The 26,830-nt window shown below is 56.1% G+C and overlaps 2 protein-coding genes across 3 annotated transcripts in view; one reads left to right on the top strand and one right to left on the bottom strand.

The window, feature by feature from the left end:
• Nucleotides 1-11,292: 11,292 nt before the first annotated feature.
• Nucleotides 11,293-18,432, top strand: SLC25A47 (solute carrier family 25 member 47). Its single transcript, XM_032134955.2, has 6 exons — nt 11,293-11,396; nt 13,771-13,814; nt 14,140-14,211; nt 15,207-15,389; nt 16,739-17,057; nt 17,378-18,432. The coding sequence occupies exons 1-6, from the start codon at nt 11,369-11,371 to the stop codon at nt 17,656-17,658; spliced, it is 927 nt and encodes a 308-aa protein (XP_031990846.1). The 5' UTR covers nt 11,293-11,368; the 3' UTR covers nt 17,659-18,432.
• Nucleotides 18,433-22,310: 3,878 nt separating this feature from the next.
• Nucleotides 22,311-26,830, bottom strand: part of WARS1 (tryptophanyl-tRNA synthetase 1) — a 42,154-nt gene continuing 37,634 nt past the window's right edge. For both annotated transcript variants that reach the window (XM_032134951.2, XM_032134952.2), the window contains exons 10-11: nt 25,389-25,529; nt 22,311-23,041 (exon numbers count right to left, since the gene is read on the bottom strand). In XM_032134951.2, the coding sequence (XP_031990842.1) occupies nt 22,880-23,041; nt 25,389-25,529 (303 nt within the window). In that variant the 3' untranslated portion in view covers nt 22,311-22,879. The remainder of the gene's footprint in view (nt 23,042-25,388; nt 25,530-26,830) is intronic.

Raw genomic sequence — 26,830 nt, 5'->3', positions numbered from 1 at the left:
TTTTTTTTTTTTTTTTTGAGACGGAGTCTCGCTCTGTCGCCCAGGCTAGAGTGCAGTGGCGCAATCGCGGCTCACTGCAAGCTCCGCCTCCTGGGTTCAGGCCATTCTCCTGCCTCAGCCTCTCCGAGTAGCTGGGACTACAGGCGCCCGCCACCACGCCCGGCTAATTTTTTTGTATTTTTAGTAGAGACGGGGTTTCACCGTGGTCTCGATCTCCTGACCTCGTGATCCACCCGCCTCGGCCTCCCAAAGTGCTGGGATTACAAGCGTGAGCCACCACGCCCGGCCAGTTCTGCTTTTAAGTCTCAGCTGGGACTCCTCCTGGCTGCGCTGACCCATGAGCCTTCCTGCCTCAGGTTTGTCATCTGTGAACTGGGCTGGGGAGAATTCTAGGGGCTGGTCTATGCACGTGGGGGGCCTCATACCAAGCTGGCACGGAGCAGGGAGAGTGCCTGCTGTGCTGTTCTAGGGCAAGATGCTCTGGCTTTCTGCCCACAGCTGTCCATACCTTTGCAGGAAGTGGAAGATAAGTGTGAATGTAATTAATCAGCTGAAGTCTTGAAGGCTTCCTAAGGGCATCTTCAACGGTCTGGATGGGTTGGGGGAAATCGCAGCCGCACAGTGGGGCTCCTGGCCCCAGCTAGCAAAGGTCCCAAACAGCTGCTGAAGACCCAGGAACAGGTCAGGTGACGTTGTGGCCAGGGGCTGGGGCCCGAGCTGTTGGTTTGAGGCCTGGCACTGGCGAGTCATGACTCTGCCCAACTGGTCTCTTTCTTGCTGTGAATAAACGTTTGCCGTCTGGGTAAATCTCCAGCCTCTCAGCCACTCAGTGGGAGTGACCCCTCTTTGCCAGGGGGTGCCCTCTGGGCCTCAGAGGGTGAAGGGCTTGGGACCTCTTGGCACAACACATTCAACCCCACAGTTGCCACCAAGGTGTGTGTGTTTCTTGCATTGCCATTGGTTGCAAACGTTTAGTTTCCCAGGGCTACTGTCCGGGCGAGCTGTGCGCTCTGGGCAGGCCGGGTGCCGTTCAGAACCCACTTGGCCTTCAAGGGGGCCACGAAGCCTGAGGAGGCTTGGGCCAGATTATGAGAGGACCAGAAACTCAAGATGGGGAGTGACATAAATAACACATGGTGAGTGCTTCTCGGATAAAAATAGAGCTGAAGGGGGCAGGAGTGGGGGTGGGGTACGCTCCAGAGCCAGAAGGCCAGAGGGATGGTGCGGCCACCTGGTCAGGACACAGAGGGGCCGGCAAGAGGAGCTCAGCCAGGCGTCTGTGGAGACAGCGTGGGCTTGCGGCCCTTGGCCTTCCTACATTGCCCAGGGCTCACAGAATTTAGCCTCGGGGACAGCCCTGGGCCGCTGCAGGGGCCTGGCTGTGCCCTCTCTCAGATTCCCATTGTCACAGTGGGTATGGCTGGGCGAGCAGGCAGTCCCAGGCCTCCAGTCAGGGCAAACTGGGTTGGAGTGGTAGGGTGAGCTGGAGATGGCACCTGAAGGCAGGAGTGGGCGGGAGAGGGCAGGGAGGCTGGCAGAGAGGACAACGTGTACTCAGCCCGAGGTGTGTTGGGACCAGTTACCTGCCCAGCACGTGCCGGCATCGGGCAGGGCTGCGTCTTCCTGGGGCAGCTGCGTAGGGCTCTGCTACCTGCTCCTGCTTTGGGCTCTGTCCTCTGGAGTTCCCACCGCAGCCCCATTATTGAGCTCCTCTGCTGCTTGGCCCTCCAGTGTCTGCGCCACACTTGGGAGCATGAAGGCCAACTGGGAGCCGGGTTCACCTCCAAAATCACTCCTTCACAGGCCTTGCTATCCAAATGGAGAGTGGCAGGCAGCTTCCCGTTCACCCTATCCATGTGTGGATTTTTTTCTTTTCCTTTTTTTTTTTGTTTTAGAGACAGGGTCTCTGTCACCCAGGCTGGAGTTCCAAGGCCACAGTCACGGCTCACTTCAACTTTGACTTCCTGGGCTCAAGGATCCTCCTACCCTAGCCTTTCAAGTAACTGGGGCTACAGCATGTACCACCATGCCATGCCCAGCTATTTTTTCTTTTTCTTTTCCTTTTCTTTCTTTTTTTTTTTTTTTTTGGAGACAGAGTCTTGCTAAGTTGCCCAGGCTGGTCTCGACCTCCTTGACCTCAAAGCAATCCTCATGCCTTGGCCTCCCAAAGTGCCAAGATTACAGGTGTGAGCCACTGTGCCCGTGCGTTTACTGAGCATCTTTGTGTGCCAGGCCTGGCTAGCAGGGGCTCCTGGTAAGCCTGCCTGCAGGAGGCTTGCCTTCGAAGCCGCCTCTCTTTTCCCCTCCAAGGCACCTCCTGCCTGGGATTCCGTCCTGTCTCCCCTTCTTCATCTGCCACTGCCCCACCAGGCTCACTGCCTTCCCTGGATGTGCTGTGCTGCACCAGCCTGGGAGCTCCAAGCCCTTCCCAGTCCTTGCTGGCCTGCCAGCCTCACCCCAGCCACTCCCTGCCAAGCACGTCCAGGCTGGTGTGCCCATTAGGCACGCACTCCTACTGCTGCCTGCGAGGACGTCTCCATCCGCTTTTCAGAGGGCTCATCTCTCTTCGCTGAAACCTCCACAACAGCCAAGACTGAGACAGGCTTCTGGGGTCCTTGCAGGGGCCTGCCATATTCATCTGTTTCCATTCCTGGCTCTTTGTGGTGGCTTGAATATATGTCCACAAGTCTTTGTGCTCCCCCATTTCGAGATGTGAAACCTCACTTCCCTCCTGGCAAGTGTGGGCTGGACTTAGTGACTCGCTTCCAGTGAATAGAAAATGGTGGCAAAGACAATGCATTGCCTCTGAAACTGGGTCCTAAAAGGCACTGCAGCCCCTCCTTGCTCTCCTGGATCACTCGTGCTGGGGGACGTTGGTGCCATGTTGTGAGGGTGCCCAAGCAGTGCTGTGGGGAGGTCGGCAGTGTGGTGAGGAGCTGAAGCCTCCAGCCCACAGCCGTGTGAGTGGGTCACTTTGGCAGGGGTCCTCCCAACCCAACCTGGTCTCCAGATGACTGCAGCCTCATGAAAGCCCCTCATCCAGAGCCAGCCGGCCAGTTTATTCCTGGCTTCTGGACCCTCAGGAGTTATGAGATCATAAATGTCTGATTTTTATTGTTTTGTTTTTGCTTGTTTGTTTGTTTGTTTTGAGACGGAGTCTCGCTCTGTCACCCAGGCTGGAGTGTAGTGTTGCAGTCTCGGCTCACTGCAAGCTCCACCTCCCGGGTTCATGCCATTCTCCTGCCTCAGCCTCCCGAGTAGCTGGGACTACAGGCGCCCGCCACCACGCCTGGCTAATTTTTTTGTATTTTTAGTACAGACGGGGTTTCACCGTGATGGCCAGGATGGTCTCGATATCCTGACCTCATGATCCACCCGCCTCGGACTCCAAAAGTGCTGGGATTACAGGTGTGAGCCATCGCACCCTGCCAATGTCTGATGTTTAAAGCAGTTAAATTTTGGGGCAGTTTGTTATGCAGTAATAGATTACACACTCTCCAGCCAGGCCAGGGCCACAGGTGGGCGAGGGTGGCATCTCTGGCTCCCCTGCCCAGCGTGGGGCCTGGCATGAGAAGGTGCACATGAGTGAATGAATGAAGGAATAACTGACAGAAGTCAATCCCTTCCTTTGCCCACATGAGCTGATATGATAGGCCCCAGGCCCTGCTCTGGAGAGGGCCACCCTTTCCTCAGTCCAACCTCCCTGTGCCTTGGATCCAGGTGAGAACCCTGAGGTCCAGGACAAGTGGCCTTCTCAGCCCTTGCAGGCCAGTGGACTCCAGGTCTGAGGACGCCTCCTGGTCAAGGTACAAAGGGCTGGAAAGCAGGGAGAAATGTGGGCAGTGGGAGGTGCTGCAAGAAGCAGCCCCCCAAAAGGCTTAGGGGTCTGGGGACTCTGAAGGGACAGAGCCAGGGTGTGGTGGGGGCTCAGGAATGCCAGCAGCAGGGCCTGGCCTGACCTGCGTGGTCAGCCCTCTGACTTCACTTCTGCCTCTGATTACTAACACCTGTTAACCCTGCTGCAGCTGGCTGTTGTCCCTGTTCACAGATAGGGAAACCGAGGCACAGGAGTTGAGTCCATTGGCTATGATGTCATCTGTGGCAGAGCTGGGCCTCAAATTCCAGGTCTTTTCTTGGACTTTTTTCTTTTTTTTTTTTTTTTTTTGAGAGAGAGTCTCACTCTGTCGCCCGGGCTGGTGTGCAGCAGCACGAACTAGGCTTGCTGCAACCTCCACTTCCTGGGTTCAAGAGATTCTCCTGCCTCAACCTCCTGAGTAGCTAGGATTACAGGTACCCGCCACCATGTTCAGCTATTTTTTTTTTTTTTTTTTTTTTTTTTTTTTTTTTTTTTTTTTTTTTTTTTTGAGACGGAGTCTTTCTCTGTCCCCCAGGCTGGAGTGCAGTGGCGCGATCTCGGCTCACCGCAACCTCCACCTCCTGGGTTCACGCCATTCTCCTGCCTCAGCCTCCCGAGTAGCTGGGAATACAGGCGCCCGCCAACACGCCCGGCTAATTTTTTGTGTTTTTAGTAGAGACGGGGTTTCACCGTGTTAGCCAGGATGGTCTCGATCTCCTGACCTCGTGATCCGCCCGCCTCAGCCTCCCAAAGTGCTGGGATTACAGGCTTGAGCCACCGCGCCCGGCTATGTTCAGCTATTTTTTTGTGTTTTTAGTCGAGACAGGGTTTCACTATGTTGGCCAGGCTGGGCTTGAACTCCTGACCTCGTGATCCACCCACCCCGGCCTCCCAAAGTGCTGGGATTACAGGCGTGAGCCACCGTGCCCAGCCATTTTTTTTTTTTTTCCAGACAGAGTCTCGCTCTGTTGGCCAGGCTGGAGTATAGTGGCACCATCTCATCTCACTGCAACCTCGGTCTCCCAGGCTCAAGCAATTCTCCTGCCTCAGCCTCCCAAGTAGCTGGGATTACAGGCGGGTGCCACCACGCCCGGCTAATTTTTGTATTCTTAGTAGAGATGAGGTTTCACCATGTTGGCCAGGCTGGTCTTGAACTCCTGATCTCAGGTGATCCGCCTGCCTCGGCCTCCCAAAGTGGTGGGATTACAGGTGTGAGCCACTGTTCCCACCCTTTTCCCGAACTCTCATTGGCTGCTTCTGTCTAGGCTGTGGTGTCCTTATCGGTAACAGGAGCAGTAGCAGTTGGCCCAGGGGGTGGGGTTTGACACCTGTGATGAGCTCAGTGGGAAAGGTAGCATCTAGTGCCTCTTCCTGCAGAAGTGGGAGCCGGAGTTGGGAGGCAGCCCTACCTCTGCACCTTGTTTCCAGGGAGGGGAGGCAGCACGAATGCCCTGTGATAGGCTTTGTAGTTTGAAGGTCTGTCCCAGGGGCCTCACAGGCTCAGAGACCCCAGGCCCAGGGCCCTAGCTCTCAGGATTTCAGAGGGAGGCTGGAGTGTCTGGGAGGACAGAGCAGGGGCTGATCCCGCTCCACACACCAATCTCACCCCAAAGGCACACCCACTCCCTTCCAGAGTGGGTGAGACTGCACCCCCCCACTGCCTGGGGTCGTGTGGTCTGCAGTAGCCAGCTGGGCATTGAATACAGCCAAGCAGACACAGGCCAAGCCTGGAGCATATAGGCTCTCATATCCTGGGCACAGGGCTGGCTTGTTTCATTTTACTTATTTATTTATTTTGGGGATCAAGGTCTCACTGTTGGCAGGCTGGAGTGCAGTGGTGTGATCATGGCTAGGGCCCTGGGCCTGGGATGAGAAAATGCCTATATTTCTCAGAGATTTTGGGAGGCTGATGCAGGTGGATCACCTGAGGTCAGGAGTTTGAAACCAGCCTGGCCAACATGGTGAAACCCCGTCTCCACTAAAAATACAAAAATTACCCGAGCGTGTTGGCGGGCGCCTGTAATCCCAGCTACTCAGGAGGCTGAGGCAGGAGAATCGCTTGAAACCGGAAGGCGGAGGTTGCAGTGAGCCGGAGATAGCACCACTGACTCCAGCCTGCAGAACAGATCGAGACTCTGTCTCAAAAGAAAAGAAAGAAGAAAATAAAGGAAAGGAAAGGCTAGTGCTGGCCAGATCGCTGCAGGCGGGTCCTCAGGCTGGGTGGTGGGACTTTCACTTTCCATACTGGCTCCATCAGTTCTGTGTGGGTTAAAAATAATCATAACCTGTAGTTATTCCTTTCGTTATAAAAATAAAAAGGTATTTTAGAATGTGTGGCCCAGCCAGCAGGGCCTGCAGGCTCCCTCCCGAAGCCCTCTGCGGCGCCCGGGTTGGTTGCTTGGGCAACGTCTGCCGCCCCCTAGGGGATAACGCAGCCTTCCCGCAAGGGCAGCCCGGGCCGCGCACAGCGTGGGTTCGGGCGCCGATGGAGGAGGCCTGCGGGCAGCCTGGATCTCCTAGCAGTCACCCTGCCTGTCGGAGGGGCAGCTGGCTGGCTCCAGTGGACTCTCCCAGGCTCTGCCTCCTGCCGTCCGCAGAAGACCCCAGGTCCATCGTCTGCTGGAAAAATCAAGACCCCGAGAGGTCATGCCACCAGCCCAGGGTAGCACAGCTGGGAGAGGCAGAGCCCCGGACCAGACCCTAGGCTGAGGGCTCCTCCCGTCGAACAGGCAGGAGCGATGAGGCCTGGAAGGAGGCTGGGCAGGGTACGAGCAGCTTCATTCCTGTTCACTGTTCTTTTACTACCTTTTTTTTTTTTTTAAGTGAGACAGGAGTCTTACTCCTTCACCCAGGCTGGAGTGCAGTGGCATGCTCTCAGCTCACTGCAACCTCCGCCTCCTGGCTTCAAGCGATTCTCATGCCTCAGCCTCCTGAGTAGCTGAGATTACAGGCACCCGCCACCATGCCCAGCTAATTTTTGTATTTTTAGTAGAGATGGGGTTTCACCATGTTGGCCAGCCTGGTCTCAAACTCCTGACCTTAGGTGATCTGCCCACCTCAGCCTCCTAAAGTGCTGGGATTATAGGCGTGACCCACCACCCCTGGCCCTTTTACTACTTTTTTAATTTTTTGAGATGGGGTCTCACTCGCGATGTTGCCCAGGCTGGAGCGCGGTGGCTATTCACAGGCACAATCCCACTACTGATCGGCACAGGAGTTTTGACTTGCTCTGTTTCCAGCCTGGGCCGGTTCACCCATCCTTAAGCAACCTGATGGTCTCCCACTCCTGGGAGGTCACTGTATGGATGCTGACTGTAGTGTATTGGACGATCAGCACAGCGCACTACAGCCCAGAACTCCCGGGCTCAAGGCGTCCTCCCACCCCAGACTCCTGAATAGCTGGGACTACAGGCATGCGCCACGACACCCGGCTACTCCTTTTTATCACGGACTATGACAAAGGCCGTATACTCATCATCTTTCTCCTTTTCTTCCTTTCTTTTTTTGCCAGACAATGTTAAAGTAAATTTCAGCCATCGTGCCATTTCATCACCGTGTACTTCTGTTTGTATCTCTAAGAAATATAGGCATTTTCTCACAGAACTTTGGTGCCATTCATTATTGCATCTAACAAGAATAATAATGATTGTTTAAAGTCATCTAATGCCGCTGGGTGCGGTGGCTCATTCCTGTAATTCCAGCGCTTTGGGAGGCTGAGATGGGTGGATCACTTGAGGTCAGGAGTTTGAGAGCAGCCTAGCCAACATGGGGAAACCCCATCTCTACCAAAAATACAACAAAATTAGCCAGGCATGGTGGCACCCGCCTGTAATCCTAGCTACTCAGGAGGCAACTCACTGCAACCTCCACCTCCTTGGTTCAAGGAGAATCGCCTGAACCCAGGAGATGGAGGTTGCAGTGGGCCAAGATTGCACCACTGTACTCCAGCCTGAGCGACAGAGTGAGACTCCATCTAAAACAATGAGAATTAAAAATTAAAAAGTAAATAAAGTGATCTAATGCCATCGGCTATCTCCAGCTGTGGACACCCAGGAGGGCAGGGCCTCCAGGTGCACACCTTCAGGGAGGAGAAGGTGCTCGGTGGAAAGGATGGATGGGGTGATGGAGGCAGGTGGGTGACATCTTCTTGAGGTCCCTTTGATCTTTAGGGCCCAGCACAGGGTGGGTGCTGAGGATGTGGACTGGCTGATGGCCTGTCTCAGATTCTGCAACACTGTCTCACCTCTTTCTTGTGGGGCCCCTGCCATCCTTCCATCCATCTATCTTTCTGTCCATGCCTTCATCGCTCTACCCTTTCATCCATCCACTCGTCTCTCCATCCATCATCCACTCATCCATCCATCCATCCATCCATCCATCCATCCATCCATCCATCCGTCTGCCCAGCCCTCCTCCATCTGTCCTTCCATCCCTCCATCCATCCGTCCATCCTTCCATCTGTTCACTGACTCATTTTCCCACATACTTATTTACCTGGCCTCCCCAGGGTGCCCACCTGCTCTGGGTGCCGTGGGTGTGGAGACAAACCCAGCACCACCCTGCCTGCCTGAAGCCCACAGCTAAGTGGGGAAATGTTTAGACCTGCACGAAGCAGCCTAAATGGCGGGGTGGCCCGTTTTCTATTTCAGCCTCAGAGAAGAGGGTCAAGTTAGGGCATGTTTGTTCAGGAGACAAAGGGCAGGTAAAACTTGGCTGCGATGACTGAGAGAACATGCTTGTCTCAAATGTCACCTTCTGGGGCCTCCCTAACACCCCCTGCAAGTCTCCCTCTCCCCGACACCTTATTTCTCTCCTGGCACTTGCTGCCATTGTGGGTACTCTGTATTTTGGCTATTCATCTGTTGGCTGGCTGTGCTCCTCCCTGAACATAATTATGGTCCACCAGGGCAAGGGCTTTTTTTTTTTTTGAGACAGAGACTCGCTCTGTCTCCCAGGCTGGAGTGCAGTGGCCCAATCTCAGCTCACTGCAACCTCCGCCTCCCGGGTTCAAGCAATTCTCCTGCCTCAGCCTCCCAAGTAGCTGGGACTATAGGCGTCCACCACCACGCCTGGCTAATTTTTGTATTTTTAGTAGAGACAGGGTTTCACCATGTTGGCCAGGCTGGTCTCGAACTCCTGACCTTGTGATCCACCCATCTCAGCCTCCCAAAGTGCTGGGATTACAGGCGTGAGCCACCGCGCCCAGCCCAGGGCAAGGGCTTTTATCGTTGTGTTTACTGATGTGTCCTAGTGCCTAAAACTCGACAGGCAGCCTTGGTTTCATGAATAGAGGGCATGGGCGGGGTGGGCTGCTGTCCATGGGGTGATGACACGGCTTGGGGCCGTGCAGATGGACAGTGGCGAAGGGATCCGAATGTGAATTTAAGAGGTTGAAACACAGGACTGGGAACTCTGGTTGTGGGGTGGAGAGAGAGAGGTGTCCAGGGCAATTCCTGGGCTTCTGGCTCAGGTGCTGTGGGTGGGTGGCACTTGCTGCATTGGATGCTCTACAGGAAACATGGATCTGAATGGTCCCTGTTCTTTCAGTTAGACACAGTGCTTCAAACTCCCTCAGCACCCAAGGTACTGGCTTCTTGAGTGCAGCATCAGCAATCGAACCCAAGTCTCAGCTGTATTTGCCCTGCCCAGAACAGGCCAGTCACCTCCTTCCTTCCAGACTCTATGCTTCTGTTAATGCAGCCTTAGCATTTAGCTGGCCACTCTCACAGGGACACGCCCAGACCTTGCCCTGAGCAGTCACAGATATGAGGCAGGTACTCTCTTCATTTCATGGATGCAGAAGTGGAGATACAGAGTGGTCAAGGGGCTGGCCCATGGTCTCAGCTGTGAGTGGCAGAGCTGGGCTTTAAAGTCAGGCAGCCAGCTTCTAACCACATGCTAAGCTTCATCCCCTTGAGGGCCAGGACTAGCATTGGGACTGGCCTTGGATGGGCCACTTCCTGCCCTTTGCCCTCTGCCGTGGCAGCTGGCACTGCTCATCCTGTGTCTCCCACTTGCCTATAAATAGCCTGTCTGGCAGGGGGGCTGTCCCTCCATCAGCTCTCAGCCTGCTCAAGGCCAGCCTGCAGGTCCGGCCATTACAGGACAGGAAAACAGGTAGACAAACAGCCTCCCGGCCCTGCCACCTGTCCCAAGGGCAGCCCAGACGGGCTGCCTGGGCCTCATGCGTCAACACCTGCCCCTCCCCTATCCTGCTGGCATTCCAGTCTGGGGCACTCACTTAGATTCTGTTGCTCAGCAGCTGTGTGGCCGAGGTACTTGCACAGCCTCCCTGAGCCTTGGTGTTTCCTGTGGGGATCTCACAGGGCTGCAGTGCAGGTCACATGGGGCATGCACTGAGTCCCCTTGAGAGCCCTCTGGGGCCTTCCCAGGTGGGCCCTGGATATCCCAGAGGGTGGGTTGTATGAGAGCGTCTGGGGATCACATCCAGCCCTGCCGCCCTCGTGGCCTTGGACAAGCCCCCTTTCTGGGCTTCAATGGCCCCATCTGTGAAATGGGGAGCACTAAAGCTGTGCTGTCTCCCTCCTGGGGTGGTGAGGAAGATCCTAGAGCCTGAGAGTGAGGAGAGCTTGGTGAACTATAAGGTGGGGTGCACGGGCGAGGAGGTCCCTGTTTTTACAGTGCCCAACAGACAGAAATAGCGTCTTAGTGGAGAGGTCTCCCCTTCAGGAGGGCCCCAGCCAGTTGGTTCAGAGGCTGAATCGGCAGCCTCTGTCCCTGGTTCATGTGGGCAGGGGGACTTGGTGGAGGCAGCCCTGGCCTTGGCCTCTGGGTCTGGGGAGACGCATTCCCATGGAGCAGACAGCAGGGAACCAGGGCAGCAGGAAGGGCGAGGGCAGATGGTGGGTGCTGTTCCCGGGTCCCATGGAGCAGACAGCAGGGAACCGGGGCAGCGGGAAGGGTGAGAGCAGATGGTGGGTGACGTTCCTGGGTTCAGGCCTGTCCTCGCCATCCCCTCCCTCCCTGCCAACTGGAGCACCTTGAGGACAGGGAATGGCTCTCATTTGCCTGGGTGCAGCGTCAGCAAAGGAAGTGTTTGTTGAGTGAATAAGTGAGGCAGCTTTGCAGGTTTCCCGGGCAGGGGTCCTGAGCAAATCCAGGGGAGTCAGGAAAGCCCAGGGGATACAGTGAAGGCCTGAGCTTGGACCTGGAGGGTGGGAGCTGTCACAGCCCCATCTCTGGACCTCCCCAGGAGGTGTTTGGATGTGGTGGGGCAGTGACCCTGCTCTCTGGTGTCTGCCACCTCCTGGGCTCTCTCCTGTGCTTTCCTGACACCTGGGTCCCGAGGGCACTGGGACAAGGGTCCCTGGGGCAGGGGAGGGAGTCCAGCCCTGTGCCACGTGGCCTCAGCAGGCTCTGCTTCCGGTCCCCTCCCCTGCCGCAGGTATTTAAGGTCTGAGAGGGGCCAGTTGGGAGCTGTTGAGGCCACCCTGGTGGCACCAGAGCCCTCTCAGGCAGGCAGACCCAGGGCCTCCCCGCTACACCTTGTTCATGGATTTTGTCGCTGGAGCCATCGGAGGTAACAGACAGGATGGTGGGCTGTGCAGACAGTGCTGCTCCTGGGGGTAGCAGGAGGAGCTGAGGCCCAGGAAGGTGCTGGGCAGCAGGGGGGGCTTTGAGGAGCCCCCCACTCCCCAGGATCTGCCAGGACCTGGTGAGGGTCATGGGTGCCAGGAGCAGAGAGCAGGTTCCTGGGAGGCTAAGGCTGGGTGAGGGGTGCTGCAGGGCCTGGGGGGCTACACTGGCCTGGGAGGCTCAGACAGGAGGCTGAGGGCAGGCTGGGGATGGGGCTGGGGTCCAGGCATGGGGGCCGCTCGGGAGGCAGAGTCGGGGAGGCTGGGAGTCCTTGGTGTGGGGAGGGGTGATTGAGTCACCGGAAGGGAAAGAAGACCCCAGGAGAGGACGGAGAGGGCGGGGAGATGGGTAGGGAAGATGGGGCCTGGTCCTGCAGCAGGGACTGGAAGGGGTGGGCAGAGGACGGTAAGGGGCCTGGCGAGCTGGCTCCACCTGCCCCGCTGGGTGTGTGAACCTGGCTAGGCCTCCAGAACCTGCTTCTCAGGCCAGACTCTGCTGGAGAAACCGTTCTCCCACCTGCGGAAGGGCTCCTGGTGAAAGACTGATTCAGGGAGATAACCAGGCCCTGGGACACGGGCTCAGCTCCATCCCATGGGCTGTGGGGGCTGTTTTGAGTGGGCATCCCTGGCCTTGCTGGTCTTGTGAAACATCAGTGGGTGGCGTCTGTACTTCTGGGAATAGCATGGGGGTTGGGAGAGCGGCCCAGCTCTGGGCCTGGGAGAAGGCAGGGTACCTGCCCGGTTAACAGGCTTTTTCTTTTTTTTTTTTTTTTTCCTTGAGATAGAGTCTTGTTCTGTCACCTAGGCTGAAATGCACTGGTGTGATCTTGGCTCACTGAAACCTCTGCCTCCTGGGTTCAAGTGATTCTCCTGCCTCAGCCGCCCAAGTAGCTGGGACTACAGACATATACCACCATGTCTGGCTAATTTTTGGGTTTTTAGTAGAGGCAGGGTTTTACCATGTTGGTCAGGCTGGTCTCAAACTCCTGACCTCAAGTGATCTGCCCACCTCAGCATCCCAAAGTGCTGGGATTACAGGCGTGAGCCACTGCATCCGGCCTTCATTAGCAGGCTTTCTCAGCTAGGTGCCAGCCTGGGGCCAGCCGCTCCCTTCCTCAGGGAAGTTACTGGACTTGCCTGACGTCACAGAGCTGGAAAGGGCCCCTGAGTCTGGCATCTTTCCTCCGGAGCCACGAGGAGGCCTAGGTAAAGGGTTCTCATTCTGTGCCTGGCCCTGGGTCATGGGGTGTCGACCCTGGGCCGTGTCCTTGGAGAACTCCAGTTCTGGAGGCGGCGGTGGCATACAACAGCAAGGCCATATGACAAGGGCTCTGCTCAACATGTTCCAGGCACAGAGGCAGCCCAGAGTACAGAGGCCAGAGAGGGCTTCAGAGAGGAGGTAGTGTTGTGGCAGGGCTTTGATGGATGAGTAGGAATCTGGTGAGGTGTGTGAGGTGTACGGAAGGGTTAAGAAGGGTCGTTCTCTCCAAACCACTTGGTCTTTCGCCTTACTTCATTTATTCACTTCATTCTTTCATCTCACATATTTACTGAGTCCTGGGCGACAGTGAATAGGGTACAGTCACCATGTGCCTATTGTCTTCCATTGGCCTTTACCACCTCCCCTCAGGGGAGAGAATGGTCCTCCCAGGGACCAGCCTGTTTCCTCTCTGGCTTCCCTGTGGCAGTGCTGGGGCTTGGATGTTGAGGCCTGGCACCCGAGGCCTCTCTGCAAGGTGTGGACTCCCAGCCCTCTCTCTTCCACACACACTTGTGGTTCCAGGCAGTCCTGGCTCTTCACAAACCCCAGTGTGGGCTTCGGCTTCCCTCCTCCTGGCCTTTGCCCAGGCTGTGCCTCCCGCTCCTTCCACCCACGCGGCCAAAACGCAGTTACCGCCTGGCTCACAGGCAAACCCTCCATGGACTGATGGCTCGAGGGCAAGGTCTGCCTGGCTCAGAGACAGGGCCCAGCTAGGGTCGGATCAGACGTTCTCTCAGAGCATGACGCCGTGGGAAGGCCGGGGCATGTCGGCATGTCTTTGGCCCAAGGCAGCGAGGATGAGGTAGTCCCAGGCCAGGACTCAGGGAAGGGGAACTTGCTTGCAAAGGGCAGAAGTCACTCGGAGGCTCAGTTTCCTCATCTATAAAACGGGAGTGCCCTCAGGATTGATGCGACCTGGTACAGACCAGAAGGGCCAAATGTGGGTCTGCCCTTGGGGGAGCCCAGTCAGCGTGCACTCTGCTTCTTCTTCCCTGCAGTGGGGTTGAACTGCTCGCCAGCCCCACTCTCCTCACCGTGGGTCTCTTCTTTCCTTGCAGGTGTCTGCGGTGTTGCTGTGGGCTACCCCCTGGACACGGTGAAGGTGCGGCAATAGCCAGCCCCCCAACCATCCTAAGGCCCCTGCACCTGTCCATGGCCAGAAGACTTTCTAGAATGCTAAACAGACCCACCCCTTTCCTGCTCAAATGCCTTCAATGGCTCCCCATAGCCCCTGGGACTATGTCAGTCTCACTTTCTCACCCCTGAGCCCCAGGTTTCCCATCTAACACAAGGCTCCCTGTCCCTGCTGTGCCCACAGTCCAGCATGGCTGGGACAATCAAGAGGGTGACTCTGCCCCTTCCCCAGGGCCTGCTGGCCTTGCCCTAGGCCTGGAGCCGCTCCTGCCTGAAGCCCACTTCTCCTGCAGGTCAGGATCCAGACGGAGTCAAAGTACACAGGCATCTGGCACTGCGTCCGGGATACGTATCACCGAGAGCGCGTAGGTCTGGGGCCAGGGGGTGGGTAGGGAGACAGGGAGGGGATGCTGGGCCTGCCTCCACTGCCCAGCAGGTGATGCCGGGCTCCCCGCTGGGTCTCAGCTCTCTCACCTTCCACATGGGGATAGTTCTGCCAATCTCATGGGTTCCTCTGAGGACTGGAGCCAGGACATCTGGCAGCTAGAGGGGCCTCAGAAGGAGGTTCCCACCTCCAGCAGAGGGTCTAGAGGTAGCGTTCAGGCCTTTCACAGTTGGTGGAGAGACCCATGCACTGCATTTCTGTCTCCTCCAGGCCAGGCACCCCTTGAAGGCAGTGTTGGGTGGAGTCTTTAGGGTCTAGCTCAGAGACCTGTCCAGAGCAGGACTTGGTGACATTCTCCTACGTGGACTTGGGGCTTGGTACAGGCCAGGGGCTAGCTTGTGAAAGCAGCAGTGGCAGAACATGCTGTTAATAGTTCATTGTCAGGCCAGGTGTGGTGGCTCACACCTGTAATCCCAGCACTTTGGGAGGCCGATGCAGGTGGATCACCTGTGGTCAGGAGTTCGAGACCAGCCTTGCCAACATGGTGAAACCCCGTCTCTACTAAAAATACAAAAATTAGCTGGAGGTGGTGGCAGGCACCTGTAATCACAGCTGCTCAGGAGGCTGAGGCAGGAGAATCGCTTGAACCTGGGATGCGGAGGTTGCAGTGAGCTAAGATCATGCCACTGCACTCCAGCCTGGGCAAAAGAGCGAGAGTCTATCTCCAAAAAAAAAAAAAAAAAAAAAAAAAGTTCATCATCATCAAGCAGCTGGGCTGGGTTAGGCCTGGTCCTCTGACTCTTCAGGTTCCCCCTTGTGACTTCCATCTTATAGCAGAGGAAACTGAGGCCCTGAGGCCGTGAATGAACTTCCCGAGGTCAGACAGCAGAGTGTGGAGCAGGGCTGAGTGTGGGCTCCCTCGGGTGGCTCCTCCTCCTGGCGGGGCCCTGGCCTGACCTGGATCCCGTCTGCTAGGTGTGGGGCTTCTACCGGGGCCTCTTGCTGCCCGTGTGCACGGTGTCCCTGGTATCTTCCGTGTCTTTTGGCACCTACCGCCACTGCCTGGCGCACATCTGCCGGCTCCGGTACGGCAGCCCTGACGCCAAGCCCGCCAAGGCCGACATCACGCTCTCGGGATGCGCTTCCGGCCTCGTCCGCGTGAGTAGGGGCAGCCAGGGTGGGGAAGGCCCAAGAGAGACTGCGGGGTCTGAGAGGTTATCCATACTGGCAAGTGGGGAAGCTGGGGCTTGATGAGGGCAGACACTGGAGGCCATGCATGGAGCCAGGGCTGTGGGAGAGGAACTCGCATCCCACCTGGGCTGGGCCTGGAACCCCTCAGCAGCACACAGATGAGGGGGTCGCTGCTGTCCTGCCCAGCACGGCCCCCTCGGGAAGGGGGCTGTGACCAAAGCGACTCTCCCTGTCATGGTCAGAAGGTCACCTAGAAGCCACCACGGGGAGGTGAATAGGCAGGCCCCGGGCACTCATGGCTCCAGGCACAGAGATGCCTGAACACAGTCGGCCATTGCTGGATGCGGGCATTTCTCCATCCTCAACTGTGCGTGGCGCACCTGCAGTGCCCGCCTGCCCTCAGGGAGCCCTCGCTCCCGCAGGGGAGACAGACTTCTGCACTTGGTGACAGCAAGGAACCAGCTGGAGCAACCCAGTGGCTGAAGGCCTGGCCCAGGGGTCCAGACCACCAGGCCTAGCTCTCAGCTCTCTCATGAGCTGAGCAACCTTGGGCAAGCCAGGGAGACTCTCGGAGCTTCTGTCTCTCCATCTGTAAGAGGCATGACGAGAATTTAGTGAAATCATGAAGGTAAAGCCCCCAGGGCACATATGTGGAGTCCGACATGAATGAGTACCCACAAAGTGGCAGCCAGTATATCTAGTGATTTTTTTTTTTTTTTTGAGACAGAGTCTTGCTCGGTTGCCCAGGCCAGAGTTTAGTGGCACCACCTCCGCTCACTACAACCTCTGCATCCCGGGTTCAAGCAATTCTCCTGCCTCAGCCTCCTGAGTAGCTGGGACTACAGGTGTGCGCCACCATGCCCGGCTAATTTTTGTATTTTTAGTAGAGATGGGGTTTCACTCATATTGGCCACGCTGCTCTCAAACTCCTGATCTCATGATCTGCCTGCCTTGACCTCCCAAAGTGCTGGGATTACAGGCATGAGCCGCTGCGCCCGGCCATGATATTATTTTATTGCTGATATGTTATTAAATACGTTCTTGAACCTGGGTCACGGACATTTTCTTACACGTCCCAGGAGAAGCCTGGCAGGCTGGCCTGGGAGCGATGTGGCCGCCGAGGAAGCATGGGCTTTGGCGTTGGGTGGGTAGAGCTGGCTTTGGGCCCCGTGGCCCCCCAGCCCTGGGCCAGCCTGCAGGGTCTCGGGGCCCAACCTCCTGAGGTCACCGTGGGCAACATGAGGCCGGTGGGAGGCCAGGTCCAGGCTGTGGGCAGAGCCACAGGTGGCTGACCCCTGCCTCCTTCTCTGCTCCAGGTGTTCCTGACGTCGCCCACTGAGGTGGCCAAAGTCCGCCTGCAGACGCAGACACAGGCACAGAAGCAGCAGCGGCGGCTCTCGGCCTCGGGGCCCTCGGCCGTGCCCCCCGTGTGTCCTGCGCCCCCAGCCTGCCCAGAGCCCAAGTACCGCGGGCCGCTGCACTGCCTGGCCACGGTAGCCCGCGAGGAGGGGCTGCGCGGCCTCTACAAGGGCAGCTCGGCCCTGCTCTTACGGGACGGCCACTCCTTTGCCACCTACTTCCTTTCCTACGCCGTCCTCTGCGAGTGGCTCAGCCCCGCTGGCCACAGCCAGCCAGGTGAGCAGGGGCTGGAACCTGGCAGGGCGGGGAGCCCAGCAGGATGAGGAGGCCAAGGTGAGGTCATGCTGCCCACCAGTACCCGAGTGGGGGCTTGAACTCGGCCTCCTGCCTCCCAGGGTGGGCTCCTCAGTTCTCCCAACACCAAGAGTCAGGACAGGCTTGCTGTGTCACAGAGTCAGCGTGTGGCCGTGGACAAGTCCCGTTCCCCTCTCCCAAGCCACTTGCAAATGAGGACGGGCTGGAAGAGTGAGTCCAGGGCGCACTGCCCTGGGTGCCCTGATCAGGCTCCCAGTCAAGGCACTGTGGTCTCTCTGCAGATGTCCTGGGCGTGCTGGTGGCTGGGGGCTGTGCGGGAGTCCTGGCCTGGGCTGTGGCCACCCCCATGGACGTGATCAAGTCGAGACTGCAGGCAGACGGGCAGGGCCAGAGGCGCTACCGGGGTCTCCTGCACTGTGTGGTGACCAGCGTGCGAGAGGAGGGACCCCGGGTCCTTTTCAAGGGGCTGGTGCTCAATTGCTGCCGCGCCTTCCCTGTCAACATGGTGGTCTTTGTCGCCTATGAGGCGGTGCTGAGGCTCACCCGGGGTCTGCTCACATAGCTGGTCCCCATGCCCAGCGGCCCACCCACCGGCAGCTGCTGGAGGTTGTAGTGGCTGGAGGAGGCAAGGGGTAGTGTGGCTGGGTTTGGGACCCCACAGGGCCGTTGCCCAGGAAAACGAGGAGCGTCCCTGCAGTGTGTCGGCCGAGGCCTGAGCTCGCCCTGCCCAGCTACTGACCTCAGGTCGAGGGGCCCGCCAGCCATCAGCCAGGGTTGGCCTGGGGTGGCAGGAGTCAGGGAGGAGTGGGCCTCTTTGATGAGAGCGTGAGTCGCATGGAGTCAGTTGTTCATCCCAGCTTCCCCATGGCCCCCGCCTCCTATGTCTTTGAAGCACCCCTCCAGGGAGTCAGGTGTGTGCTCAGCCACTCTCTGCCCCATTCCTAGACCCTTGCCCCCACCGCTGTTCCTGTGTCTTCACGAGCCGTCCCTTATAGGCAGGGGCTTCCCACAGGCTGGGGGCCTCGGGGCGGGGAGCATGAGCTGGGCTGGCACCACGACTGAGGGCTCCCGGCCCGGCTTCTTCCCCAGAGCAGGCTGCTCCGAGGAGCTGCTGCCGGGACTGCCATGCCCACCTGGCAGGGGCCCGGGGTGGCCATCCTCTCCCGGTTAGGGAATTTGGGGTGAGGTTCCTCAGGAGCCCTCACTCTGCCTGTGGACGCTGCACCTGTCACTTAAAGACCCCAAAGACTCTGTTGGGAACTGCTGTCAATAAAATGTTTCTGAGGATGTTCAGGGCTGTGGCTCCATGGCCGTGGGCGGACTGTTCCCTGCCCCCAGCAGCTTTGCACCCTGTGAGGCCTGCCCACCCGTCCTGGGAGGCGTGGGGCTGTGGCCCTGTCCTGCTCCCTTCCTGCTGGACGAGCCCTCGAAACCCGAGCTGCCAGTGCTCCCACTGTGCAGATGGCCACACTGAAACCCCGCCTGGCACTCTGGGGGACTCCACCCTCTCGGCCTTCTAGGCTGTGGGGCCTAGACTATGGCGCTGAGTCCCGCTGCAGGGGGCTGGTTAGCAGGGTACTTACTGTCCTCACCACCCCATCCCAAACCCACCCGCTTTCTGAGCGAAAGCTGGTTCCAGCCGGGCCCTCCCACCTGCCCTGACTGTGAGCCGCCCCTCCAGAGGGGGCTGCCCGTGGGAGGGCGCCGGGCACCTTGCACAGCTCACCACAGCCGTCTGATGCCAGGCAAGCAGACAGCTCCAAGAGGGAGGGGGCCTTGACTGCAGTCACGCATCAGGGAGGGGTGGGTGGACTGCAGCCGGTGCTTCTGAGGCTCCAGCATCCCCCTCCTGGCATCACGTGGCTTCCAGTGATGGGGGCTATCAGGGGCTAGGGCTGGCAGGTCCAGCGTGAAGCCACCAGGTCTCCACCACGGCAGCCCTCTGGCAGGGCCGGAGGCCACCTGCATTGACTATATTCACTCATGGACACCGACCTTGACCGTGTCTGTGGACTGAACGCTATCCTGTGTTCTGCTGAACAAAACTCTTCTGCTCCCAGAGTAAGGGGTGGAACCCCTCCTGTTACGCCAGTCGCCATACGTGTGGTGCTGTGGGCACCTGACCTTATGCCCTGTGCCCTCTGCCAGGAACACCCTCCCACTGCTCTGCCTGGCTGGCTCCACACCCCAGGTACCACCTCCCCCAGGAAGCTCTCCCTGCCTGACCACTGGGCTGCTCCCAAGCATCTCTTGCTCTGCTCCCTTGGGGAACTGGTTGGGTGTGTGGTCACTCGTCTGCTTCTCCCTGGCCACAAGAACCTGCGAGCTGTGCAAGGACTCCATCTAGCTCCAGGGTTGCTGCACAGTAGGGGGTGTGGGATGAATGAGTGAGTGAATGAATGAATGAATAAGTCCTGCAGTAGATTCTGGAAAGTGTGTCCAGCTTAGGAGTTGCAGAGGCTGGGATGCTGTGGCCAAATGCTGGGAAAGGGCAGGCGCTAACAGGTTTCCATGGTTCATCAAACACTGACCCCGGGACCATTTTTTTGAGAAGACCCCACCTGTTCAGCCTTGGCAGGAGGGTTCCTGGCAGCACTCCTGGCCTGGCTCTGGCAGTGGCTGCACTCTGGGAGGTGGGGGCCTTTGGTTCTCCCTGAGCCCGTGTCACTGAGCAGCTGGCTCTGCGTGTCACTGGGGAGGGGGTTTGCAGGAAGGGCCTCTGTCCTGTTTTTTTTTTTTTTTTTTTTTTGAGACGGAGTCTCGCTCTGTCACCTAGGCTGGAGTGCAGTGGCGGGATCTCTGCTCGGCTCACTGCAAGCTCTGCCTCCTGGGTTCACGCCATTCTCCTGTCTCAGCCTCCCAAGTAGCTGGGACTACAGGTGCCCACCACCACGCCCAGCTAATTTCTTTTTGTATTTTTAGTAGAGACGGGGTTTCACTATGTTAGCCAGGATGGTCTTGATCTCCTGACCTCATAATCCTCTCGCCTCGTCCTCCCAAAGTGCTGGGATTACAGGTGTGCGCCACCGCGCCCAGCTGTCTTCAGTCTTTACAACCTCTATGGTAATGACCAGAGAGTCCTGGGTCTCAAGGCCCAGCCAGTGTGACCCTGGGGAAGGCACATCTGCTGGTGCTGCAGGCGGGCACTGGGGGCCAGAGGCAGGCCTGTTGCTCGCCGAGTGCTGTCCTGGAGCAACGAGCTGTTCCACAGCCACCTGTGTGCTCAGCCACCCTCCTTCCTGTCCCTGCTTCCCCACCCAGTGCTGTTTTGTGTGCTTCTCAGGCACTGTCTCCTTTCAGGCAGGCTCAGCTGGTCTCTCCTCCAGGCTGGGGGCCATGGGGCTTAGAGGCTGACCTGGGCCGGCCCCACATCTGTCTGACAAGTGGCCATTGCCAGCCAGAGCAGGAGTGCTCTTCCGGTAGAGCCTATGGCACCATGGGGTGCTGGCACCAGCCTCATGCCTCATCCCCAAACACCCATGGGGCCACTGCAACCTGTCCATCCTAATCCAGACACGCCCATGTCTTTCAGGGAACATTTCTCTCAGAAACCACTGGTTTTTAGCAAAATGGGGGAGGCTTGGGAGACATGTGGCTCCCCTGTGTCCTGACCATCAGTGGCCTTGGGCAAGTCACCTGAGTATTGGACCCAGGGTACCCCTCCTAAGACCCTAAACAGGAGGCATCACTGCTTTTTACAGGGGAGGAGATGGAGGTCCTGGGAGGTTAAGTGACCTGGCCAGAGTCACACAGCCGGTGAGGGGAGAAGCTGGTCGGTGTTGGCTCACTCCTCCCTGGGGCCAGGGTCTCACGAGGGCCCTGCCAATAGATGCTATGGCTGGGTGGACAATGACAGCAGCAGCTGTCACTGGCTTCACTTGTCACCCCTCATTGCACTTGCATCACAGGTGCAGTAGAGCTACAAGGAGTCATATTAGTTGCCCGAGGCAGCAGGCTAGTGAGCTACGTGGCCTCTGCGGGTAGCTCACCCCCACTGGCCATAGCCAGCCAGGTGAGCAGGGGAGGGCAGGGGTGGGGCCCAGCCCAGCAGGAGTCGAGACCGGGAGAGGAGGCCTAGGTGAGGTCATGGTGCACACGGGTACCTGAGTGGGACTCAAGCCCAGGCCTCCAGCCTCCAGGGTGGGAACCTTAGTTCCCTCATTTGTAAAATGGTCCCTCTGTATGTGTATGGAGAGCACCAAGAGTCAGGACAGACTCGCTGTATCAGAGTCACCCTATGGCCTTGGACAAGTCATGTTCTCCTCTCCTAAGCCTCAGTTTCCCCACTTGCAAAATGATGATGGGCCGGTAGAATGAGCCCAGGGCTCCCTTGCAGCTTGGTGTCTGCCCTGGGCCTCATGTGAATGGGGCCCGGCCTGGCTCCCAGCCTGTGCTCCCTGTCACTACGCAGCACCACCAAGCATCCGACGGCCAGCCCCCGCTCTGAAAAGCGAGGACAACCTCTGCTTGTGTTCTCCATCAGCTGCTGGAAATGAGAAATGTGGTGTGAGAGGGAGCCCGCACTGGGATGCTGCTAAGGGCTCTCCTAGTACAAGCCCATTCCTGGGAGCTGTGGCACAACACCATGGGGTTCCCGGGACTGTGCACTTTCATCCCCAAATTTTGACTCCAGCAGACTCAAGGTCATCCACAGAAGGGTGAGGGGAGGGGTCTCTGCTCCCTCCTCAGACCTCTCAGAGCACAATGACAAGAGCAGGAGTCAAGGAAGTTTATTTACTCTACTGGGTAACAGGAGGGCAGAGTGCTCCAGAGACCCAGATACATCAACCAGGGGCTTCCCTGAGATTTGGCTTTGCTCTTCCAGGCCTGCACATGGTGCGTGATGAAATGAGGCCTGCCTAGACACCTGGGAGGGCCTCGAGGGCTGCTGCCTCAACTTTCTCCCTAGCTAAGTCCACCTGTCCAGAGACACAGCCAGGGCACTGCTCTGTGCTGACTTCCACTGCAGCCAAGGGTCAAAATGAAGCACCTGCGGAGGCCAGGACTCCTTGGCATCGGACACAGTCAGGGGAAAGGCCACCCTGACTCTGCAGGACAGAGGGTCTAGGGTCATTTGGCGGGAAAATGCTGGTATGCCAAGGGAAGCGAGCATGATTTCTGGAGTGGAATACATGCATGGTCTGGAGTTCAGTAAACTGGAAAGTTTCACCCCCAAGTCTTAATTTAATCAAAATTGCCCAACTCTGTTCAATCTTCATTGTTAAAAGCAGCTTTAAAGCTGGGTGATTTCTTAGTCAAATGTATAACAAAGCTTTTACTTATCAATTTCTTTTTGGGAGGGGGCATGGGCTGACATACATCTTGTGCTCAATAAACCTCCCTACATCAATATTTCAAAGCACTTCTAGGTTACAATAATGACATTTCAATTCCATATATGCATACATAGAATATATATTTTTAACCAGAGTGTGTCTTAAGAGTATACTTGGAACCCTTGGAGTCCTCCACGGACCAGAACAGGGTGGCCCATGGACTTCCAGCCAAAGGCTCCACTCTGGGGCTGCTTTGGGGAGAGACTCACAGCTGGACTTCTCTATCTGACCATGCAATGTTAGCCAGCACCAATTACCCACAATGCTTTGCCCATAAGAGATAGAAATAATGGAACTCACAGGAAGAAACAGTATTGATAACATATACAGGCTTACAGAGACCAGGCCCAGTAATTACCATCAGACAGAAGCCCACGGGTGGCGGTGCTTTGACTGGGTTGGGATTATTGATACATCACTTCTTTTATAAGCTTATGTAAAAGAGTGCTACTGAAAGTCGAAGGACAGCTTCCGGGGAGTCATGAACTCTTTCACTATCTCATCTGTGACCTCCTTGCGCCGGGCCTGGTGCTCTGCGATCAAGGGCTGCAGAACCTCTATGAGTGCCTTCTTGAGCTCACCGGTGAGCATGGCTCCGCTGGTGTAATCCTGCCCGGAGGGAGACAGCCACGTGAGAGACGGCTCCACATGTCCTGAGCGGCTCCTTCCTGCCTCGGGCACCAGCTCAGCCCACACCACCCATGCAGAGCCTGGCACGTGGGTGGCACTCAGAAGTGAGATCTGTTGTTACCACAACAATAACCTATACCTTCAGCTACACTTTTCCTAAAACAGCTAGAAACCTGGCTCTGACAGTAGCCATGACTTGGTCTCTCAGAGTGAAAGGGCCAATGGGGAGGGCAGTCCCCACCCCTACCGACACTAGGGGCCATCCCCCCAGGCACTAAACAACAATTCCTGGCAGCCTTATGGCTTCTGTAAAATCTTGCTAATTTTTTTTTTTTTTTTTTTTTTGAGACGGAGTATCACTTTGTTGCCAGGTTGGAGTGCAGTTTCATGATCTCGGCTCACTGCAACCTCTGCCTCCCATGTTCAAGCGATTCTCCTGCCTCAGCCTCCTGAGTAGCTGGGATTACAGGTGCCCACCACCACACCTGGCTAATTTTTGTATTTTCAGTAGAGATGGGATTTCACCATATTGGCCAGGCTGGTCTCGATCTCCTGACCTCGTGATCCACCCGCCTCGGCCTCCCAAAGTGCTAGGATTATAGGCGTGAGCCACTGCACCCAGCCAAATCTTGCTAATTTTTTTTTTCTGATTGTACTGCATGCTCATTAAGCAAATTTAATAAAGTACCCAAACCACAAAGCAGCAGCAAAGTAAAGAAAAATCACCTACAAATTGCCCACCTAAAAAATGCCCAGAGATGGCGTCTGCCGCTAACATTTGGTAAATTTTCTTTACATTTCTTTCCCTGTGCATTTCATTTAAACATAGTTAACTCCTCCCTGAGTTTTCATTTGGTATCCTTTTTTCACTATCATAGGCATATTTTCCTGTGTCACTAAAACTTTTTTTTTTTAAAAGAAATAAAGGTCTTGGCTGGACACGGTGGCTCATGCCTGTAATCCCAGCACTTTGGGAGGCCAAGGCGGGCAGATCACAAGGTCGGGAGATCGAGACTATCCTGGCTAACATGGTGAAACCCTGCCTGTACTAAAAATACAAAAAAATTAGCTGGGCGTGGTGGCAGACGCCCAGGCTACTTGGGAGACTGAGACAGGAGAATGGCGTGAACCCAGGAGGCAGGGCTTGCAGTAAGCTGAGATTGCGCCACTGCACTCCAGCCTGGGTGACAGAGCAAGACTCCATCTCAAAAAAAAAAGGAAGAAAAAAAAGAAATGAGGGTCTTGCTATGTCGCCCAGGCTGGATTTGAACTCCTGGCCTCAAGGGATCCTCCTGTCTCAGCTTCCCAAGTAGCAGGGGCTACAGATGTGTGCCACCATGCCCTGCATATGAACACTTAAAATAGTTCATGCCCGCATAATAATCCACCCTGTAACAATTCTAATTTAACACTTCCTCTGTTGTACTGAGTCTGTGTTGAACTTTTTGCTATTATCATTTTTAACATCTTTGTGTGGAAAGCTTTCTCTTACTCAGGATTATTTCCTTGGAAAAAAATCTAAGAATGAGAAAACCTGAGGAGAAGCTCTGAACATTTTTGGGCTCTTTGTACCCAGTACCAAACTGCTTCCTGAGGCTGTGCTGAAAAACACTCTGCTCACATGAGTGTGCCTTGAAGCGTCTGCTTCATAATCACTGAAAATAGTCAATGGCAACCCAAAAGCCCCTACTAATTCTGTACTGAACTGTCTTAGCTTTGATCACGTTAACTTATATTTCTCTGATGACTAATAAAGCAAGACTGTTGGCCGGGTGCGGTGGCTCACGCTTGTAATCCCAGCACTTTGGGAGGCCGAGGCGGGTGGATCACGAGGTCAGGAGATTGAGACCATCCTGGTTAACACAGTGAAACCCCGTCTCTACTAAAAATACAAAAAAATTAGCCGGGCGCAGTGGCGGGCGCCTGTAGTCCCAGCTACTCTGGAGGCTGAGGCAGGAGAATGGCGTGAACCCGGGAGGCGGAGCTTGCAGTGAGCCGAGATCGCGCCACTGCACTCCAGCCTGGGTGAAAGAGTGAGACTCCGTCTCAAAAATAAAAAAAAATAAAAAAAAAAAAAAAATAAAGCAAGACTGGTTTGTGTGGCTCCTAAATGAATAGTAATTTGTATCTGCTCTTTCGTGATTTGTTCATGAGGCTTCTGAGCCCAGGTCTAAAAACCATGAGGGGGACTCTACTCAGTTTTCACCTTGTTTCAGTTGAGCACCTCCGACCAACCCTTCAGGCCCGGCTGTCGGAGCCTTCCAGGCCCCATGGGCAGGAGTGGGCGGCTGGAGGTGGCTGTGCGCCCTTGGGGCTCCCTGCTCACCTTCCTGATCTGCTCCAGCTTGTCATCGTCCTCGAGGAAGAAGGTCAGGTACATGAAAGACACGTCCACATCACAGTTGCCCCCAAACTGCCTGTGCTCCTCAACGGTGTCTCTCCCTCCAGAAAACGCATGCTTATTGACCTGCACCAGAAGAGGACACAGACACGCTCGTCAGTCCTGCTCATCCTGTGCCTGGACACTGGCTAGAAGCCCAAGTGCGGAAGTCAAAGGTGTGAGTGCTGTCAGATTCTGGACCAGAGAAAGGCCAAGGCACACAGCCGGTGGGGGACCCACTGCTGTTCTTCCTGTGAAGCTGGGGTGTGAGCCACCGTGGGGCTTACTGCAGGAGAGGTGGGGGCAGATGAGCTTTGAACCCCCTCATCCTCGGAGACACAGGAGAATAGAGTTGGGAAAGCCAAGGCACTGATTGAACTGAAACCTAGGAGAGACAAGTTCCTCAGGTGACAAGCTTCAGAAAAAGGATGGGTAAGGCCAGACAGGGTGGCTTGTGCCAGTAATCTCAGCATTTTGGGAGGCTGAGGGGGCGGATCGATTGAGGCCAGGAGGTCAAGACCAGTCTGGGTAACTTAGTGAGCCCTCCTCTCTGCAAAATAAATAAATAAATAAATAAAATAAATAAATAAATAAGGAATTAGCTGGTGTGGTGACGTGCACCTGTGGTCCTAGCTACTCGGGAGGCAGAGGTGGAAGAATCACTCAAACTTAGGAGTTTGAGGTTATAGTGGACTGTGATTGCATCACTGCACGCCAGCCTGGGCGACAGAGCAAGACCTTGTTTCTAAAATAATAAAAACTAAAAAAAAAAATAAATAAATAAAAGAAAAAGGATGAGTAAGTCATCCTCAGAGTAAGGGAGATGGCAGGAAGGGCAGCCTCTCTTAGGGATAGGTACTGCAGTGTTAACAGGGACAGGAAAGCAGCGGCCAGCCCCCCATAGAAAGCATAACAAGAAGGCCCAGGGTAAGGCAGTAAGAGAAGGCAAACCCACGAGAAGTGCGCAGGTAGAGGGGCCTGCAGGCAGGTCTCCACTTAACAAACAGGCAACATTGTCAGAGCTGAAAAACTCAGAAATGCAATGACTTTTAGGAATTGTTAAAGATAATCACGGAGTAATTAGGGCTCATAAAAGCCAGAAGGAGGCAAAACTCCTTCAACATTCTTTCAGTGAGCATCTGAGAAAATGCCACCCTAATTTTTTTTTTAAGATAGGATCTCTAGTCTGTTGCCCAGGCTGGAGTGCAGTGGTGCGATCATGGCTCACTGCAGCCTTGACCTCCTGGTCTCAGGTTACCTTCCTGCCTCAGCCTCCTGAGTAGCTAGGAGTACAGGTGTGTGCCATCAGCCTGGCTAATTTTTTGGTATTTTTTGTAGAGCCCAGGTTTTGTCATGTAGTCCAGTCTGGTCTTGAACTCCTGGGCTCA

The sequence above is a fragment of the Hylobates moloch genome, unplaced genomic scaffold (genome assembly GCF_009828535.3).
Source record: "Hylobates moloch isolate HMO894 unplaced genomic scaffold, HMol_V3 SCAFFOLD_16, whole genome shotgun sequence".
NCBI lineage: Eukaryota > Metazoa > Chordata > Mammalia > Primates > Hylobatidae > Hylobates > Hylobates moloch.
Note: the sequence above shows the minus strand (reverse complement) of the source record. Positions and strands in the feature narration are given on the sequence as shown.

Bases quoted from the DNA above. Each gene is read 5' to 3' on its own strand.
- SLC25A47 (XM_032134955.2), top strand. From the start codon at position 11,369: ATGGATTTTGTCGCTGGAGCCATCGGAG. The intron at 14,212-15,206 runs GTAGGTCTGGGG...CCCGTCTGCTAG, and splicing joins ATACGTATCACCGAGAGCGC to GTGTGGGGCTTCTACCGGGG. The intron at 17,058-17,377 runs GTGAGCAGGGGC...GTCTCTCTGCAG, and splicing joins CGCTGGCCACAGCCAGCCAG to ATGTCCTGGGCGTGCTGGTG.